This window comes from Primulina tabacum, chromosome 16 (assembly GCF_025594145.1).
Source record: "Primulina tabacum isolate GXHZ01 chromosome 16, ASM2559414v2, whole genome shotgun sequence".
Taxonomy (NCBI): domain Eukaryota; kingdom Viridiplantae; phylum Streptophyta; class Magnoliopsida; order Lamiales; family Gesneriaceae; genus Primulina; species Primulina tabacum.
The window spans coordinates 35452571-35472519 of NC_134565.1; the positions used below are offsets into that span (position 1 = coordinate 35452571).

At 34.4% G+C, this 19949-nt stretch overlaps 3 protein-coding genes across 3 annotated transcripts; 2 read left to right on the forward strand and 1 right to left on the reverse strand.

Annotated features, from left to right (window-relative positions):
- Positions 1-283: 283 nt before the first annotated feature.
- On the reverse strand, positions 284-7418 carry LOC142528785 (protein DGS1, mitochondrial-like). Its single transcript, XM_075633954.1, has 14 exons — positions 7113-7418; positions 6574-6688; positions 6279-6482; positions 5814-5951; positions 5491-5652; positions 4719-4913; positions 3817-3917; positions 3253-3342; positions 2285-2357; positions 2181-2209; positions 1978-2101; positions 1577-1687; positions 957-1057; positions 284-739 (listed from the first exon to the last, which is right to left on the reverse strand). The coding sequence occupies exons 1-14, from the start codon at positions 7358-7360 to the stop codon at positions 619-621; spliced, it is 1812 nt and encodes a 603-aa protein (XP_075490069.1). The 5' UTR covers positions 7361-7418; the 3' UTR covers positions 284-618.
- A 536-nt stretch (positions 7419-7954) lies between these two features.
- LOC142530125 (cysteine proteinase inhibitor-like) lies at positions 7955-9119 on the forward strand. Its single transcript, XM_075635908.1, has 2 exons — positions 7955-8117; positions 8655-9119. The coding sequence occupies exons 1-2, from the start codon at positions 8019-8021 to the stop codon at positions 8838-8840; spliced, it is 285 nt and encodes a 94-aa protein (XP_075492023.1). The 5' UTR covers positions 7955-8018; the 3' UTR covers positions 8841-9119.
- Positions 9120-10883: 1764 nt separating this feature from the next.
- On the forward strand, positions 10884-14261 carry LOC142529223 (elongation factor 1-beta 2-like). The gene is made up of 6 exons (XM_075634692.1): positions 10884-11130; positions 11219-11338; positions 11885-11963; positions 13348-13471; positions 13693-13806; positions 13924-14261. Exons 1-6 carry the CDS (start codon positions 11045-11047, stop codon positions 14085-14087), a joined length of 687 nt encoding a protein of 228 aa, XP_075490807.1. The 5' UTR covers positions 10884-11044; the 3' UTR covers positions 14088-14261.
- The last annotated feature ends 5688 nt before the right edge of the window (positions 14262-19949 follow it).

The window sequence follows — 19949 nt, forward strand, 5'->3', positions numbered from 1 at the left end:
TTACACAAGAATGGACCAAAATCGAAACCGTTGATTACTATAGCGAGGTTGGAGTGGTGACGCCAGAAGACAACACAATAATTGCCATTTAAGATGGCTCAAGTACATTCAGCAAAAAAAAATTGGAAATTAGAGAGGTAGCACAAATCGATCAAGTCACCGACGGCAGGTAGTTTGGGACTAATATCTTAAAAGATCATCTTATGTAGCATAAATTTGAGGTCGGGAATCGGTTACGCAGCTCAATTATTAATTTTTGTATTAGAAATCTGTGCTTACTAAATGATCCATAAGATCGTATTTCAACTTTAAAATCACCATCAAAGGCTGGGAGACCTGTATATTTTTGTTCACTTCGTCAAAATTTCCTAATTAGCCTGTTGTTGCAACAAGTGAGAATTTCCAAAAGAAAATAAGAAATACTAGACATTACAAGGTGCATATCTAAATCTAAAAAATGAACGCCTCTAATTCTAACTCGTGTGCACGCGTTTGAAGTGAACTCGATATCCGAGTGGTACAAGAATTTAAAAGATGATATCAACGAGGCGACGAGAGTTTATCCAAAGCCAACCGCAATCTTTCGAAGTTTGCAGGATTCTGACGGCATTTAGGAAATCAGTGGCGTCTAGATGATGGAAGCAAACAGTCGTACATACGCTCCATTCGCGATACAATACTGATCTTATGCTCAGTTTGAAAACCTGGCTTTGCCAAATCAACAATGTCCTTTCTCAAACTGAAGAGATAATATATGGTTAGCTATCAGTCAACAAACCAATCAGTCTTGCTAAGTCCTGTCTCCCTTTCACTTCTTTCCTCGTGAAGAATGGAAAGTGCAAAAAGAAATAAGATCAGCGAGAACGAGTTAGAGAAAGATCTGGGGAGAGAGGATGACAACTTTCTCCTGAAAAATAGATACTATCAAGTAAAACTTGAGGCCAAAAGGAACTAACCATATCCATTCACCAGTGGCTTTTGCATGCCTCTCTACCGCACAGTGTAGAGAATCAAGAAAATACAATGCCAGACCATACATGCATTGAGCATCTTTTTCCTATAAAATTCACCAATAATACTTTAGATTACTTCCAGCACCTAAAGATAATTGAATTCTGAATGCTTTGAAACTGAGACCGAGTCACATTGTAATTAGATGCATAACACAGAATAATGCTAGCATAAATTATTCTTATGAAATATGCAACTTCGATAAATGTGATATGCAAGACAAAAAATTGAATAAAATCTCTAGATGCATCTTATGCATATATGCATTTAAACGAGAATATTCATATACGTACAGTAGTGAACACTATCATTATCAGGAGTGGCGCAAGGAAAGCTCCAAGGAGCAAGTTCCAGCCAAAACGTCACATAAATATGCTAAAATAGAAATTCGATATACGCGAAATACTTATGTTTGATTTCAAGAACCAATAGAAGTAAGTTGGGGGTTTGGAAAGACATTGATCTGCCATTTTTGCTCTAAAACAAAACTATAGTTTGTCAGATTATTCTACAGAGTAAACAAATGTGTTAATGAAGCGTAACCGTCAATAATGAAAGTACATACTAATCCTTGATCTTCGCAGCTCTGAAGCTTCACTAAAGCTCTCTCAATTTCCACTAGCAATATCCTTCTCTGTATACGAGCAACTCTTCCTTTACCTTCAGCTCTAGTGTCCTAATACAAGACACCAAAAAGTTAGCTTACTTGAAAGTGTCAATTCAGTTCTCATACTCAGCATGCATATAATAATTCTTCTAATGTTTTCTTACTCATGCATTAAATAAGAAAGAGTTAATGAACTGGGTAAGGGCATGTAAAATGGGAATATGAAGTTTACACTGAAACATATGCATTTATATAGTTTTATTAGAGACCAAACATATAACTAAGTGAGCAATCTGAGAATAAATTTCCGCATACAAAAATCGGAATAAGTCCTACCGGAATATAGCCAAATCATTTACCTTTTTAAACCATGCACGCACCAACATGGCTAGAATGAGGGAGAGAAAAAAAGCAGGTAATGCAGCTAAAATTGCAAAGTTAATTTCGTTGGCTCTCAAGATCTGGTCAAGCTCAAGCATTGCTCTGTCATAAAAACAGATATTAGGGACAAATTTCACGCAGCAAAACATTATTTTATTTAAAAGATACCAGTTTAACTCACTCTTCAATGTCCAATTTTAGCTTCTGCACCTGTTGTAAAAAAGAAAGTCATATCATGCAACCAAACAATAAACTACTGCTTGCCACAAAAATCAGGCATCAGACCTGGATAAGAAGAGAGCGGCCAAGTTCTCCACCCACAAGACCCTGGATTGGATGCATAAGTTCTTTCTCATACCTGAATAATAAAATTCTCAATTCCTTTAGTAATTCATTCAGCAACGAATGGTCTCCTACAATTACAACATAAAGCAATTTTCTGAATGATTGTGGAAATGCATAGATACAAAAAGTTACACGGCGAAGACACCATCATCACATCGTCATTGTGATGGCCACATCAATAAAAAGAAACTTTTAACTTTTCTGGGCAAGTGCTGGATGATATTGTCTGACTTCAAATTACATATCAACTACTAGTTCTTTTACTTGAATCTTCTTCAAAATGCCTATTTCAGATGCTATCACGTAGTCAGGTCGGTACCATTCATCTGAAGTTTTGAATATCACAATTTTTCAAGCTCAAGTGATGTGCATTCTCATGCTAGATAAATAAATGTTCATGAATCTTTACAGCAAAACATGAGTAGTACTCTCTAAAAATTTTGTTTAAAAACAGATTATCCAGAAGCTAATAATTGCTGAAACAAAAATCATAAACCAGTAGGCAACTCAGAAAAGTCTACAATTTTAAATAAATAAAATAGGATCCAAATAACAGAGGAGACGTTGATGCCTATGCTCATGCTGTGTAACATTGCTCAACATTGATGAGAAAAAATGAAATAAACATTCAGGTATCTAATTCAAATATGTAGAACAGAGAACTATTTTTAACAATTAAACCGCCAATACAAGTCATAATAAATTTCTACACCTTCTACGCAACACAAGAATGTCTCAAAGTTGGAATCAAGAAACTAAATTTTACACACACCCTAAAAAATAACAGATTTAACAAAAATTCCAAGTTCTGACATTAATTAAAAAATCAAAGTGTGTTGTGGCGAATGTTTCTAGCGAGGAACACCCTAGTTTAAAGCCATAAAAAAGAACATTTTCACAGACCACACCTTGTCATTACAATCTCAAGCATTTCTTGATCAGAAGCATTCTCTGGAAACTTTTTTCCAACTGTCTGCTCACTGAAAGCTAGCAGCATTCTGTAAACAGAAAGCAAGAACAAGTGGATGTAGGTCAAAAGTGAAGATGTTCAGATAGCATAATGATTAATGCAATAAAAAACCATCTTCCAGTCAAAGAAGATAGGACAAAACCAGAATCATGCTAAAAACAGCATAATAAAAAAAGAGGATGGCAACAAGGTTCTGCTGTTCTATCTGAGAATCTCAAACCCTCAAATTAACGACATGATTGATGAAATCACACATGCACTGGAACTTGACAAAGCCATACTGCATAAAAACAAATCTATTTCACGAGAAAAAACAGTCTAACAAAGCTGAGTAGATAAATATAATAAATAAAAGTTCCAATTGGATGGTAGCATCTTCATAAAACACTGTGAAGTTATTGAGTCAAAAATTTCAATAAGGGGATTAGGATGCAGCTATAACAATAAGAAAACACGATAGCCGAAATTCATCTCGATGGCCACCAAGTATTCAGTCAGTTACCTATGTAGAGAGTCAGCAGTCAATTGCACTTCTTCACGTTCCATCACACCCTTTTGTCTTTTTCTGAAGGTCTCAAAAAGCTCGTCCCTTATAGAAAAAATCTAATTTTAAAATGTAAAGCAAAAATGAATTTAGAATTGTGTAAAATAGACTGGTGAAAATGAATACTAGCAATTAGCCACCCAAAAAAAAGAGTAAAAAAGAAAAACAAGCAAACAAAAAGTTAATAGCAGATAAAGAATAACGTGCAGCCTCAGAATAAATATACAACAATTTCACCACCACATATACACACAAATGACATTTATGGATTGTGTTTTTCGGAATAATCACTTCACTACAAAGCCATTTTTTCTCCATAATGACAAAATCTTGTTATATTTCCAATTGTTGTACTCACTCCCTATGTTAAGGTATTTCACCACAAAGATTGAGGACAAATTCCATTTAAAATGCTGATAGAGAGATGTAACAATGAGCAGCATCATAAGATTTACATTAAAGCCAACTTCGATCTTACACGTAAATGCCCTACCGAAGCATAAGAATCCATGATAACTAAAAATTATATGATTGGACATGATCCATCCATTGCTTAATCTGGCATTCAAAGTCACTAGATACTCCAATAATCTTGACAGACAACTTAAATCATAGTACGTTCATAACTGAAATAGACTGGAAAATGCTTTTTCTATTTATCTGCCAGATTCTTGTTCTGGAGGTCTTAAATCTACAATTTGTAACAGGCCAAAGTTTGAAACAATTTTGAACCAAAACTCGTTAAAAAACATCAGCACCACTAAAATTGGGAAAAGAAAGCATGTTCAACAGGTCATCGTGCATTCAGCAGATAAGAGATTTCAGTAACACTAAGGTGGAGACACTTCAACAAATCTTACCGGTTGCTCTACATGATCTTTCCAAAAGTTTATGGTAGAATCCTTTCCCTCACGAATCCAATTGTCAATGTCAGAGCTTCCCATCAACTTACTATGGCGTAGAATCCATATGGAACAAAAAGAAATGCCCAATGCCCCACAGCTATACTGCATCCAGTACAAAGTTACTTTCTTTGGCTTGCAGTGTTTTGAAACCTAGTTGGATCGAATTGTAAGAATTTGTAAGTTGACAAGCTATTAGCTCCCAGTGAGAAGAATGCAAGGAATATTTTATGTGCTAATGTCAGCAAGCTACTGACTCCCAATGATATCGCAAGAAACATTTTATATGCTAATTTCAAAGGACTTTCATTAGAATCAGTTAAAATGTAAACCCTGCCGCATTAATCCGTCTGAAAGAATGATGCTGCAAGATATGGTAGCAAGAACACGTTTAGGCACCACGCATCATACTGATATAGATATGAAGCTAGACTATTTGTAACTATCACTTTTAACCTTTCTAATGCATACATGCAATTATTTAAATAATTCAATAATTATTTCAAATAAATATATTTTGGTAATTGTTTCCTCCAGTCAAGATTACAGCAGTTCCACCTAAATATGATGTTATAGTAACTTGAAGACCTAAAAATAATTTCCAGTTAGCATTAGATTAAGTTCGGGTAGATGGCGTCTGCATGCAACAGAATATGGGAGATTGAGAACAAATTCAACAATGAACAAGAATAATTATTAGTCACAAAAAATTTAATGGAATAAATCTTACAAGCACTGATAAATAAGAGTTCAATCTGTGTAGATTCTCATAAATCAAGTTTATTGCGTCTCTTGTCTCACAATCTGTCCACTGAGAACCTTCCTGGTTTACTGCTGGAAGTTTTGTGAACATCAAAGGGAGGGAAAAGCTACCATCAACAGATGAGCCACTCTGCACAGTCACATGATAAAATAAGAAATCCTTAAATTGATTTTTTTTTTATTATCTATCAGATTTGTGACACATATAACAGATTGACACAGGGAATACATGAGAAGCATTATTTCAATTACGGTGAAGATACTTGTGAAATAGAATAACATATCTGTTACCTGACGATTGGCATGAAAATGACCGATGGATGCCTCCAATTTAAGAAATATATCATTGATAGCAACCAGTAACGACGGCAATGATTTCTCCAAATCCTTGACCAAATCCTCTCCCATTCTGTCAACCTCCATATAAACCTACGAATTTTATCAGGTAAATTATAAATCTATCTTGATGATCAATAAATAGGCATACATACGATGATTATCAACTGAATCGATTCGGGATGGATTGGAAAATAATTTAATTTTGTTTCTTATCACCATGGAGTAGATCCTAAGTTCTCTGATAGTGGTAGGACATGGTAAACCAAAAATCAAACGTAGATTTCTAATCTAACAAATGAAAGTTCGTTTAATACATTGGCGGAGGAAACTGCAGAAGGTCTACCATGGGAGAACTTCTGAGAAAAGAATGGCTCGAACAGAAAAATATGCAAAAGCTTGAATCTAGAAATAACAAACCTCAGCCAAGAATGTAGCCAGAAAGTATCTCAAACTGGTCAATACGTGGATCCTTTCAGATATATGAGAAGAAGCTGAACTATAGAGATTTTTCATTCCAGAACCATCAGCAAGACAATCACGTATCAGTTTAACTGAACCATTCATAAATGCATAAGGCCCTCGTTCACAAATCATGAAGTATGCTTTTTGATTATCTGAACTCTGCAACATGAAGTTGCATTAAACTCAGGAGAATATGTAACCCAAAGAAAACAATAGTGTCCACCAAGCAAATAACATTATCCATGCTTACCTCAGCTTTGGATTGCCAAAACCCTAAATTCTTCTGGATGCTTCGCAAATTTTGAAGCGTGTGCTCTATGATATCTTCCAATACATGAAAAATTCTATGTGCTTCGGTTATGACACTGCATGTTGATTATAAATATTATTCACACTTGCGCACGCAGTTACATTACAGTTGCTCCAATTGAATACTGAATATGAAAATAGCCACTATGATACTGCCCATTTACAGAGCTAACAGAAATAAGAACACGTTTCAGAAAACAACAGATTTGATTATTTCCTTGCATTGGTGAACAGGAAAATTTCCAGTAACAACAAATTCTCCAGCCACAATATATCTAAATATAGCTGTTCTTACCTCAAAAATCACGTTTCTACCCAATAACTTGACTACCAACTGAATTAAGCTATGACCGATAACCAGGAATAGGTGATCCGTTCGATATAAAATGCAAAAGAAACCTTAATATCGTCATCTCAGCAATGGACTACAACCAAAAATCAGCATACGAATATCAATATATAGTCATCATAAAACCTCACCCAGAAGATCGATCGGGTAAAGCAGCGGCAGCGACAGGAGGTAAAGGGAGGGGAAGGCAGGTCTTCCGGCAACCTCGTCCCGAGTAGCCATATATGTTGGCGACTTTCGAAAGAAGACTATTGTTGTAGTTGATTGAAATGGGGAACAGGGTGCGGATGCGATTATATAAGTAGCTGGAGTATAGAGATAATAGGGCTTTCACGTCATTTGGTGGCAATGGCGATTCGTTCTCCGCGGAAACCTCCATCTCCGCAACGCCAAGCTTCAGAAAATGGTGAAACTTCCTGTTCAGGAGTTGGAATGAAATTGGAGGCTCCTCTACTTCGTTTTTGGGCCGCAGAACTCAAAATTGGGCCTGAAAGTATGTATATTGAGCTTATTTATGAAGTCCAGGATTATCCAAGGAAACATGAGAATTCTGTGAGCGCCAATGGAATTTGACTTGTGCCAATTACGAAATTTTCCGATGACTTGCAAGGATTGGCATTGATCCAGGAGGACCTCGAGCTACCACTACATCATTTCTATCCTTGTGATTTCTTCAGGTGACATCTTTTATTCCATGAGTTTATCGTAAAGCTCGTGTGAGCCTGAAGTCGAAATTTATCCGAAAAATATATAATAATTTTATCATCTCAAATTATTGGCTAGAATAATATAATAATACATATATATCATTCTTCATTTAAATTCTTAAGATTGATGCAATCAAATTGATTTTTGGTACAAAAAATAATAATTAAAAAAAGGAAAAGAAAAGAAATTTGAGAGTGAAAAACTAGCAAACTAAGACATATGGCAGCCCCACGTTCTCAATGAAACAAAGTTCCTTGGACAGCACACCTCTTTCCACTCGTCTATAAATACCCCACTCCCGTAACAGAATAGCAAAGCATACCAGAAAAATGGCTACGGGAGGTATTCGGCAGTCTGAAGGATCTCAGAACAGCGTCGACATCGACGATCTCGCGCGTTTTGCCGTTGAAGATCACAACAAGAAACAGGTTTCTTCTTCCTGTCCCTTTACTGAATTTCTGGTCATTTTTGGAGGTGTCTTGTGTGAAATTGCTGTCTGTTGCGATTTTTTTCCCTCGGATTTTCATCCTGTGTGCTCCAATTTTGCGTTTTATCCTAAAATTTTCTTCCTTTTTTTTGTAAGAATTTTAGTTTTAGGGCTTTATATACCTTTTTAGGTTTAAGATTGTTATAGCGCATTTGAAGATATTGATGATTTGATCGTAATCACCTCCTTCATCGCATTGTTGTTGGGTAAATCTGTGAAGTTCGTAACAGAGTGTTATATTTGTGCAAAAATTGGAGATAAGGCCACCCCGAATTGAATTTGAAAGTAGCCAGAAGGTTAATCCAACTTCTGCTAAATCATGTCAACAAGCGTGGCTTGATTCTCGCTAAATTAAGAGCACCGATAGCTCAAATGAATAGTTACTTTATAAAAGATCAGTTGCATGGGCCAAACTAGTGTAATGAACCCAATTCTGGCTACACAGTTTTGCTTAAATCAATTTACATAATGATTTCAGAATGCACTTTTGGAATTCAAGGACGTAAAGAATGTGAAGCAGCAAGTAGTTGCAGGGACCATGTACTATATAACTCTTGAAGCAGCCGATGGAGGGAAGAAGAAAGTGTATGAGGCTAAGGTTTGGGTGAAGCCATGGATGAACTTTAAGGAAGTTCAAGAATTCAAGTATGTTGGTGATGCTTGATTTCACTTCTTTTTAATCTCACTACTGTGGTTTGTAGAATAAAGTTGCGCAGTCAGCCATGGAAGAATTTCAAGGAAGTTCAAGTATTCAATCATATTGGTGATTCTTGATTACACTTCTTTTTTATCTTACTACTGTGGTTTGTATAATAAAATTAACAGTCTGCGCAGTTTAAAAGCGCTTGAATTTATAATGTCTATATCGAACAAGAATGTTATGAATGTTAGTTGCTTGATTTGTAAATAACTTTTTAGCCTTCCAGTTCAGGTTATTTCTTAATCATGTATTATGCAGATGCTTTGCATGTCCATGATAGTTGAACACAACCGAATTCGAACTCCGCTACGCGAGCAATGCTGCAACTGAGCATGATCATTTTGACTCACAAATTTGCTGCTTGACTTTGTATGTGAATAGCTATGTTGATTATATTGCTCGAGCAATGCTGCAGATTTTTGACAATCATCTCCTTCAGAAATATGTCACTCCAATAAACACTTAGTTCGAATACCATTTTGACCATGTTTTCAAGATACCCATTATTATGTTTGTTCAAATCTATGTATTATATGGTACCAATCGGAGGTAGGTCCATTTAGTTGGTAGACCGGTACACTAGAATATCTTGGCTACCGACAAAATCTTGCAATTGCATTTTGACAAGGGACTAAATTGGCGTCTCATCCACTATGTAAGTCGTGAGATGTGTATGTTTGATCGTGTAAATAATCGATTGAAATTATTACTTTCATCAAAATTTTATGAACATAATAAAATCACCTATTTTAAGCAAACGTTTCTATTTAACTAAAATTGAACTTAGAGAATATTATGTAATTAATTTGAAACAGCATTATTATTTATATTCAAAATCTAAATATGTTTTTAGTCGTAGTTTTTTATAATAATATTGGTTAGCCAAGATAAAATTAGTCAAATTTTTAACGGGAACCGTGAAAAAGTGATTCTAATATTATGAAAACAAAAAAAATATATAATAAAATATTTATAGTAAAAATAGTTTTAGTTAGTTTATTTTGAAAAGTAAAATATGTATTTGTCAAAATGTTACAAGAGTTTTTTTTAATATATAATTATAATCTAATGTCAAAAAAGAAAAAAGTTGGAAAAAAGGAAAATTATTGTGGGGGTTGTTTTAGGAATTCGAAAAACCATTTAAAATAAAGTCATTACATAAAATCATACCAAAACATGTATATTTTATCATATCATATTATAATGTTTATTCCCATATTTATATTTATATTTTATTCTTATTATTATTATTATATTTTTTATAACGTAAGAGTCCGTAACAATTTGTTATATACCGGAAAAATCTATGGGCTAATGAGATGATCTACAAATCACGTTAGTCAAATAAATTAAATTGGACAAATCCTACGTGACAAACTCTCCGAAAAAGTGCTGAGTTGAAATCAAACTAAGCCATATATTCTACTAACTCATATACTTTTTAGGGCAATTATTTTTTTATTATTACTTCGACTATTATCATATCATCAAAGCAGCAGTACTTAAAATTTCAAATTTATATTAATCTACTGGAAATAAAATAAAATTATTTTTAAAAAAAAAACCATATATGCAATTTAAATTTCATAAACAAAAAAAATCAATTATTTTTGCGATCTTATCCATGAATAAATGATCAAGTTTTACAATAATTTAATAAGTAGATATCGTCTGAGATGATATGAGATAAGTCGATCTTATCCATATCTGTATCTGGAATGAAAAAAATAAATTGTGTGCATAAATGTAAAAAAAATTTCGAGTTAGATTGGACAGAAAATTCATCTCATAAACTTGATACATGAGATATTTTCAGAAGAATTTTAAAGTAATTTAATTTGTATATTATTCTATCATGTATATTTCTTTACTTTTCTTTATTAATTTCATTATACATCATTTCGTGTCATATCACACGAGTCATCGACTCATCGCGCGACTTATAAAATTAAAAGAGGAGAAATGCGATAAATTAAATTAAAAAAATATAAATTTTTGAATGAAAAGGACCAAGGGAAAAAAAAAGAGAATATGCCTGTTGAGTTTGTTCTGGCGATTTAGGGTTTTTAACCAATCCAGTATAAGAACCCGCGGATACCCTCACTAACATCCTCTCTCACGCCCTCCGTCTCACAAGAGCTTCGCTTCTCTATCTTAATCGAGCACTAATGGCCGTAACTTTCGGAGATCTGCGCACCGAAGCCGGCCTCAAGGCCCTCGATGAGTTCATCTCCGGAAAATCATACATCTGCTGGTTAATATTCTTCATTGATTTTCAATTCATGTGGAAATTGTTAGGATTTTTTTTGCTTGACTGTGTGATTTTTGTCCGTGGGTTTCAGTGACCAGTTTACGAAAGATGATGTTAAGGTTTACGCTGCCATTTCGGAGAAACCCGGTGGAGATCTTTACCCCAATGCCAGTCAGTGGTACGAGACCGTATCGGCAAAGCTGGCCCCTAGGTGCGTAATCCCACACCTGTTCGGTTTTTGTTACTTTTTATAAGAAGTGATAACCATCAAGGAATTAAATATGGACAATTGAAAGATATGACCAATTTTGAGAAAAAGCTAAAAGTCGGCATAATATGGCTTTCAGCTGTTGTTTTTCTGGATAAAGTAATGTTTTTTAATACTCGTTCAAGAAGTTTACTTCGATTTAATCTTTCATATCTAATACACGTGAATAATTGTATGGATTAGTTTTGCTTGGCCGACAATTTCCTGGTCTTATGATTCTATATTATCGGTATACTATTGTTAGTACTTGAAAGATTGTGTCGAATAGTTTGAAGAAGCTTGAAAAGGTTGAAAAGTTGTCAACTTTGATATTTATTTAAGCTTATTGAAATCTGAGATAATTATTCCATATCCATATTGGGTCTCGCCAAGAAATTTAATTCATTGAAGTTCCTCGAAAGTGACTTATGCAGTTTATGGCTTAGTATTATTGATATTTACTCTTGAGTTGACTTGCTCATTATGCTTGTGGCATGAATAAATGTATAGCTTTCCTGGGAAGGCTGTAGGAGTGAGCCTTGGCGTTCAAGGTTATCCTGCAGAGGCTGCTCCTGCTGTGGAATCCAAGGTAGCTGCTTTTTAAACCTTGTTTATGTATAGAATACATATATGAATATGGGTATTAGGCTTGTTAGAAATGTAAAATTATGAACTTTGTCTATATGCTCGCTGTTGTTCGGTCAGAAGTTTGATGCCTTGAAACTCTTAACAGTTCATTGGGGTATACAATTCACTGGGGAAGTGAAAAGTAAATGCTGAAGCTTTTTTGACACCAAACTTTGCAGTATGAGACTGTATGAGCAAGATGAGTGATCAATGAAAAAGATTTATGAGGTCTCCATAAATATGTTTCTACAGTTTAGGCTTTGTTATTTCACCTCAGCGAGGATCCAGACAAATTACAAGTATTGGATGCAATCAAACTTGTAGAAGTTTCATTATTATTTGATGAATAAATATCTTTCAATCATTAGTCCTTTTAATAATAACCTTTTGCAACTTTGCGCGACAATTTTTTTATTTCTTTACATCTCTACTTTGATTGTCTAAAATAGTGCAATGAAAACTAAAATACATATTAAAAAAAAAAAAACTAAAATACATTGGTGCATAGTTAAAAAACCTGTGCCTGGTGACCAGCAACTTATCTAAAGCCCGATAAATGCAAGCCCACAACTATATAATACTTGCTAAACCCTGTATGCATTCATCGGTGGTTGCAGTCTTTGTTTTTCTCAAAAATAATCAGGCCCGAACGGAACCATAGTTTTCTGTTTTGAGAAATTTAATTAGTGCAGTCTTGCTTTTCTTTGTTTAATTGCATCCGATTCCAGCTACGATCCTCTCTTACCCTAATTCCAGAATTACCCAAATACGTTATGCATTTACTAATAAATATTTTTATTTACATTACAATTTAATAATTTTTTGAAATATATTTTTTAGTAAATATTTACTTTATCTATGTGAATTCTAAAAATTTATGCCAAGTGCACCACCCTACTTCTATGAGGCACACCTCACTCCTCGTGCCTCACGCTCGATGCCCCCTAATGCGCTTTAGTGCACTTTGCGCCTAAATACTATGCGTTGGTTGCAAGTTGATGATTAGTAAGTTTTTTTTTCAGATTGTTTGTTTGAAATTTCACAGGCATGAGCTGCTTGCACTTTTTTTTGTAAAAACCTTGTTTTATTACTTGATACCTAGAGATCTCAATTTTTCACATGACCTTTAATTTGAGGAGGCTTTCCAATAGGTTATTTTGTGCATTTTTCAAACGGTTGGAGTGGGTTTTGAATTTGCTTTCCATGTCTGTACGTGTGTTGCATGGTGGTGGGAGGGGTGCCCTTTGGGATGTGCATGGGTTGTTCCAAACTTATGCCACATGTTATCTATTTTTAGTTTACTGGATCTGGTTTCGCTTTTCTGCCTTCATTAAAAAAATTTCCAGGAGGCTGCAGGAGGCGATGACGATGACGATGATCTGGATCTCTTTGGTGATGAGACAGAGGAGGAAAAGAAGGCAGCTGAAGAGAGAGAGGCTGCCGCAAAGAAATCCGCTAAAAAGAAAGAGAGTGAGTTTGGAATAATGCAAAAATTATATGAGCATAGCATCCAAAATCATGGTTCTAGGGAGTCATTTTGTGCAGAGATAATTGTTTTGTAGTTGGTTATTAGATAACAGGAAGTGCTGCATTTTTTATTCACATGATGGAGACCAGTTTTTTTTTTTTTTTTTTGGCTAATGTCTAGAACTATGAGTTTAAGATGTTGAATAACTGGCTAAATTATCCAGGTGGAAAATCCTCTGTTCTCATGGACGTGAAGCCTTGGGATGATGAGACTGACATGAAGAAGCTAGAAGAGGCCGTTCGGAGCATTGAAATGCCTGGGCTCTTGTGGGGAGCATGTATGATTTGTTCTTTTTTTAATGCCAACTAATTTTGGTTTCTTCTTTTTTTTTTTACGTGCTGACAGCTAAGTTGCTAGTCTCGGGCTGAAGCTCTGCTTTTCTCCCCTTGTGCAGCTAAATTGGTACCTGTTGGATATGGAATAAAGAAACTGCAGATCATGCTTACCATAGTTGACGATCTCGTCTCAGTCGATAATCTCATTGAGGAGTATCTCACAGTCGAGCCTCGCAACGAGCACATCCAAAGCTGCGATATTGTGGCATTCAACAAAATCTGATTAGAGCCTTCTTTTACCGTAATTTTGTTCTTGTGGTTAGCTAGCCCTTTTTCTTGCCTTTGAGTTTCATATATTTCTCCTATTTTAAGGAAGATGTGCTTTGATTGATTCCTGGACAGAGGGGGAATGAATACTGACAAACTATTAAATTATCCAACTTGATGTGATGATTTAGACTGTGTTTGGTTTGCCTGGTAAGGCTTAGATAAAAAAATTTATACGTAAAGATCTATACAAATGTTTAACTACGGGAAAAAAATCGAAAATTAGAAGTTAGAGAATATGATATATGCTGTTGCCTCCTTTTGCAGAAAACATGATGTTGTATTCAAAGGTATGCTACTTCTATTTTAATTTTATGAAAAAGAAGGATATTTTAAAAAGAACTTCATTTAATGAGTTACTTTTCAATTTAAAAGTTGGTTTGAATATAATTCTAGCTGTGTTTGGATGGAAAGAATTTGAAACAAAAAAGAATTTGATTTGAAAGAGAGATTTGAAATTTGTTATAATCATTGTTTCATTTACTTGAATTAAAAGAACGATGTATTTGAAATTCATTTAAACAATGAAATGAATTTAAAATCAATAGATTTGAAATAAATATTAATTTAATAATTATTGTTTTTTTTCCTTATAATAATTATTGATTAAAAACATCAAAATTGTTGTGAAAAAGTAAAAATTTATGGTAAAAAGTAAAAATCTCAAACTCTCAAAATTTATCAAACTACACACTTTATAATATTTTTTTCTCTACTCAATTGTGATTTTCTTCACAAATGAGAGATCTATTTATAGGAAATCTTTACAAATAATCCAAAAATAAAATACATCATTACCTACATCATCAAACACTAATTTTCAATATTTACAACTCTTATTTTCAACATTCAAATATTCAATACACATTTTAAATATATTTTTCAACACTCCCCCTGTGATGATGATCATAATGATTGTCTTCATTACGTGTTTTTATGCTGCCTCGTTAAAAACCTTACTAGGAAAAACCCATTGGGATAAAAACCATAGCAAGGGAAAAAGAGTGCAGTCACGTAAACTCCCCCTCATGTTGACACGACAATTCTTCACAAATTTCGTAGATTGCGCATCCCAATATTATATATATGCTTTCTGAATATTGACGTAGGAAGCGCCTTTGTGAAGAGATCTGATGAATTTTCACTTGATTGAATGTGACGAACATCAATACATTTATTCTTCTCAAGCTTCTTGGTGAATGCGAAGAACTTAGGAGGAATATGTTTAGTTCTGTCGCATTTTATGTATCCTTCTTTCATTTGAGCAACACATGCAGCATTATCTTCATATAGTATCACATGCTTCTCGTCGAATGATAATCCGCATGAGATTTGGATATGTTGGGTCATTGATTTTAACCACACACATTCACGACTTGCTTCATGTAGTGCAATAATCTCGGCATAATTTGATGAAGTTGTTACGAGCGTTTGTTTCTGTGAACGCCAAGAAATTGCAGTGCCTCCACGAGTAAATACATATCCAGTTTGGGAACGTGCCTTGTGTGGATCAGATAAGTATCCAGCATCAGCATAACCAATTATACTTGGATTAGTATCTTTTGAATATAAAAGTCCCAAGTCTGTCGTTCCTCGTAGATAACGGAATATATGTTTAATTCCGTTCCAGTGTCTCTTTGTTGGATATGTGCTAAATCTTGCCAACAAATTTACGGCAAAAGATATATCGGGCCTCGTACAATTTGTAAGATACATAAGGGCACCGATAGCACTTAGATATGGTACTTCTGGACCAAGAATAGCTTCATCATCTTCACATGGTCGGAATGGATCCTTTTCTATGTTTAATGATCTAACAATCATTGGAGTACTTAAAGGATTTGCTTTTTCCATATTAAAACGTTTAAGGATCTTTTCTGTATAATTTGTCTGGTGAACAAACATTCCACATTCTTTTTGTTCAATTTGTAAACCCAGACAATACTTGGTTTTTTCAAGATCCTTCATTTCAAATTCTTCCTTCAAGTATGACACAACTTCTTGAATTTCCTTATTCGTTCCAATGATGTTTAAATCATCAACATATACAACAATAATTACGCATCCGGATGTTGTTTTCTTAATGAAAACACAAGGGCATATTGAATTATTTACATATCCCTTTTTCATCAAGTGATCACTTAGTCGATTATACCACATTCGACCTGATTGCTTTAACCCATATAATGATCTTTGTAATTTCACAGAATAACATTCCCTGGGTTTTGAACTTTGTGCTTGAGGCACCTTAAATCCTTCAGAGATTTTCATATATATATTACTATCAAGTGATCCATATAAGTAAGCTGTAACAACATCCATAAGACGCATTTCTAAATTTTCAGATACCGCCAAGCTAATCAAATACCGAAACGTAATTGCATCCATCACAGGAGAATATGTTTCTTCATAATCAATTCCAGGCCTTTGAGAAAAACCTTGTGCAACAAGTCGAGCTTTATATCTCACTATTTCATTTTTCTCATTTCGCTTTCGAATAAAAACCCATTTGTATCCTTTACACCTTCAGGTGTAAGGACTATAGGTCCAAAAACATTACGTTTATTTAGCGAATCCAATTCAACCTGGATGGCTTCTTTCCATTTTATCAAATCCTGCCGATTTTTACATTCACCAAAAGATTTTGGTTCATGATCTTCATTATCATTTATGATGTCGATTGCCACATTATAAGAAAATATATCATCAATTTCTTCTATATCTTTTCGGTTCCATATTTTTCCAGTATTAATGTAATTGATAGAGATTTCATGATTCTCGTCAGTTTGTGGTTCTGACAGAATATTTTCATCATCATGTGTTTTTTCAGGAACACCGTTCTCTATTTTGTGATCATCATGTGTTTCTTCAAGAACATAATTCTTTATTTTGTGATCATCGTGTTTCTCTATAAATTTTCTTTTTTCGAGGATTTTTATCCTTGTAACCGACTGGCCTTCCACGCTTCAGGCGTTTAATGACATCATGAGTATCTTCAATTTGTTTCTTTGGAATTTCAATTCGAGCAGGGGCATTTGCAGCATGTATATATGATTTAGTTACCCCTTTTGTGTCAGCAAATGCATCTGGTATTTGATTGGCTATTCTTTGCAAGTGTACAATTTGTTGTACATCTTTTTCACATTGTTTTGTTCTTGGATCCAGATGTAACAACGATGATACATGCCATGTAATTTCCTTTTCGGTATGTTTCTGTTCTCCCCCTAACATTGGGAAGATTTTCTCATTAAAATGACAATCAGCAAAACGTGCTGTGAACACGTCGCCTGTCTGAGGTTCAAGATATCGAATGATTGATGGACTATCATAACCGATATAAATTCCAACCTTTCTTTGAGGTCCCATTTTCTTTCGTTGCGGTGGTGCAATAGGCACATACATCATACATCCAAAAATTCTCAGATGAGAAATGTCTGGTTCTTTACCAAATGCAAGCTGCAATGGGGAGTATTTATGATATGCACTTGGTCTGATGCGAATTAATGAAGCAGCGTGTAAAATTGCATGTCCTCATATAGAAATAGAGAGCTTTGTTTTCATAATCATTGGTCTAGCAATCATTTGTAGACGTTTAATCAATGATTCAGCCAATCCATTCTGTGTATGTACATGAGCAACAGGATGCTCAACAATGATTCCCATAGACATACAATAATCATTGAAAGTTTGGGAAGTAAATTCACCAGCATTATCAAGTCTAATTTCTTGATTGTATAATCGGAAAATTGATTCCTCAATTTTATTATTTGAGCAAGTAATCTTGCAAATGCAACATTTCGAGTTGACAATAAACATACATGTGACCATCTGCTGGAGGCATCAATCAATACCATAAAGTATCTGAATGGTCCACATGGTGGATGGATTGGTCCGCAAATATCACCCTGAATACGTTCAAGAAACATTGGTGATTCAGTTTGGATTTTGGCTGGTAATGGTCTTATAATAAGTTTTCCAAGAGAACATGCTTTACATTGAAACTTATTATTCTGAAAGATCTTCTGGTCTTTCAGCGGATGACCATGTGTAATTTCTATAATTATTCGCATCATTTTTGAACCAGGATGTCTCAATCGGTAATGCCAATTGGTTAATATCGAAGAATTATCAACTACCATGTTTGATTCAATTGGACTTATGTGTGTATAATGCAATCCAGTAGGGAGCATTGGTAGTTTTTCAATCACATATTTCTTTCCTGATTTATATGTGATAAGACACATATATTTCTCATTCCCTTCATTCATTGTTTGAGTATCATACCCATGGGAATATATATCATTAAAACTCAACAAATTTCTTTTCGATTGTGGTGAATATAAAGCATCATTGATAAAAAAATTTGTACCATTAGGTAACAAAAATTGTGCTTTACCACATCTTTAATCAAGTCTACAGGACCTGATATTGTATTCACCCTTGTTTTTGTTGGTTTTAGTTCCAAGAAATATCTTTTATCTCGGAGGATAGTGTGCGTTGTACCACTATCGGGTATGCAAACTTCAGCTTTGCTCATAGTATTTTCCATATTTCAACTTCAAAAAATATATGCAATGAAATAAAATTACTGACAATAAAATGCAAAAATATAGCACACAATAAAACATTATCATATGGGTACATAAAATATTTTACATATTTATTCCACCAGCAAATTGATCATTGTCTGATAAATCAATCAGAAAATCTCCAGCATCAAAATGAGTTGAATCACTCAAAGGTTCACTTTGTTCAGTGAAGTTGGTCTCCTTTTCTTTCCCCTTTAATGATTCTTTATAAAGTTTACAAAGATGCTCAGGGGCTCGACAAATACGGGACCAATGTCCTGGAGTACCACATCTGAAACAAGAACTTTCATATCTTTTTGAGTGATTCTCATTAACACTCATATTTTCATGATGCCTTTTCTGTGGATGGTTTGGGACGTTCTTTTGAGATGAGTTATAAAAGTAACTATCTCGATTATTTTCAAAACCACGGCCGCGTCCACGACCACGACCACGACCACGACCACGACCACGACCACGACCACTTCCACGTCCACATCCACGACCACGACCTCGATTTCGTCCTCGACCAAAATCTTGTTTATAACTTTGATTTTGGTTTTCAGATTTAAATTCATTTTTGCTTACGACATTTACTTCAGGAAATGCCGTTGAACCAGTGGATCGTGCCTGATGATTTCTCACTAAATTCATTTGTTCGAATCTTTCTTTTAATCCCTTCCACAAAGCCATGGGATGCCAACGCAAAAATATCATGGCTTTTGTCTTTTCTTGGGATGTCGATATGCCATTTTCTTTTATGGTCTCATTTATACCCAATGACTCAAGATGCATTTATACATCGAGAGTCCATGGCATATAATTTTTTTCCGTGATATCAAGAGCAATGAATTCGAGTTTTGCCAAGTTTGATATGGTGGTACTAAAAAAAATTACGATGCATTTTATTAGTTAATGAATATTGCAATACAAAGTAATGGATAAACAACAAGTACAAGTATTTGTAAAAATAAAGAAAACACACGAGGAGGATATTCTCCGATAAATAAAAGACTCGTGAGTATGATAACCAAAATAATTAAAAATAAATTTGAGAAAGTCATCTTCTTTTTTCTTCGCAAAATTTGATGAAGAATAATTTTTAGAGAAGAAGAGAAAGTTGGAGTGATTGAATGTGTTTGTGAGATGATATTTATAGGATAAAAACTAGCCGTTTTGTTACCGTTTATGACCGTTGGTGTACAAAAAATAAATGTATGTATTTGTATAATTTTATGGTAATAATATGG

What these genes read in the sequence shown, in the direction of transcription:
- LOC142528785 (XM_075633954.1), bottom strand. Translation starts at nt 7,360, where the DNA reads ATGGAGGTTTCCGCGGAGAACGAATCGCCATTGCCACCAAATGACGTG. An exon ending in CTTGAGATTGTAATGACAAG is followed by an intron (nt 2,358 to 3,252) that starts GTGTGGTCTGTG and finishes TTTATTATTCAG; the next exon opens with GTATGAGAAAGAACTTATGC. An exon ending in GCCACTGGTGAATGGATATG is followed by an intron (nt 740 to 956) that starts GTTAGTTCCTTT and finishes TTATCTCTTCAG; the next exon opens with TTTGAGAAAGGACATTGTTG.
- LOC142530125 (XM_075635908.1), top strand. Translation starts at nt 8,019, where the DNA reads ATGGCTACGGGAGGTATTCGGCAGTCTGAAGGATCTCAGAACAGCGTC. An exon ending in AAGATCACAACAAGAAACAG is followed by an intron (nt 8,118 to 8,654) that starts GTTTCTTCTTCC and finishes TAATGATTTCAG; the next exon opens with AATGCACTTTTGGAATTCAA.
- LOC142529223 (XM_075634692.1), top strand. Translation starts at nt 11,045, where the DNA reads ATGGCCGTAACTTTCGGAGATCTGCGCACCGAAGCCGGCCTCAAGGCC. An exon ending in ATCCGCTAAAAAGAAAGAGA is followed by an intron (nt 13,472 to 13,692) that starts GTGAGTTTGGAA and finishes TAAATTATCCAG; the next exon opens with GTGGAAAATCCTCTGTTCTC. An exon ending in TGGGCTCTTGTGGGGAGCAT is followed by an intron (nt 13,807 to 13,923) that starts GTATGATTTGTT and finishes CCCCTTGTGCAG; the next exon opens with CTAAATTGGTACCTGTTGGA.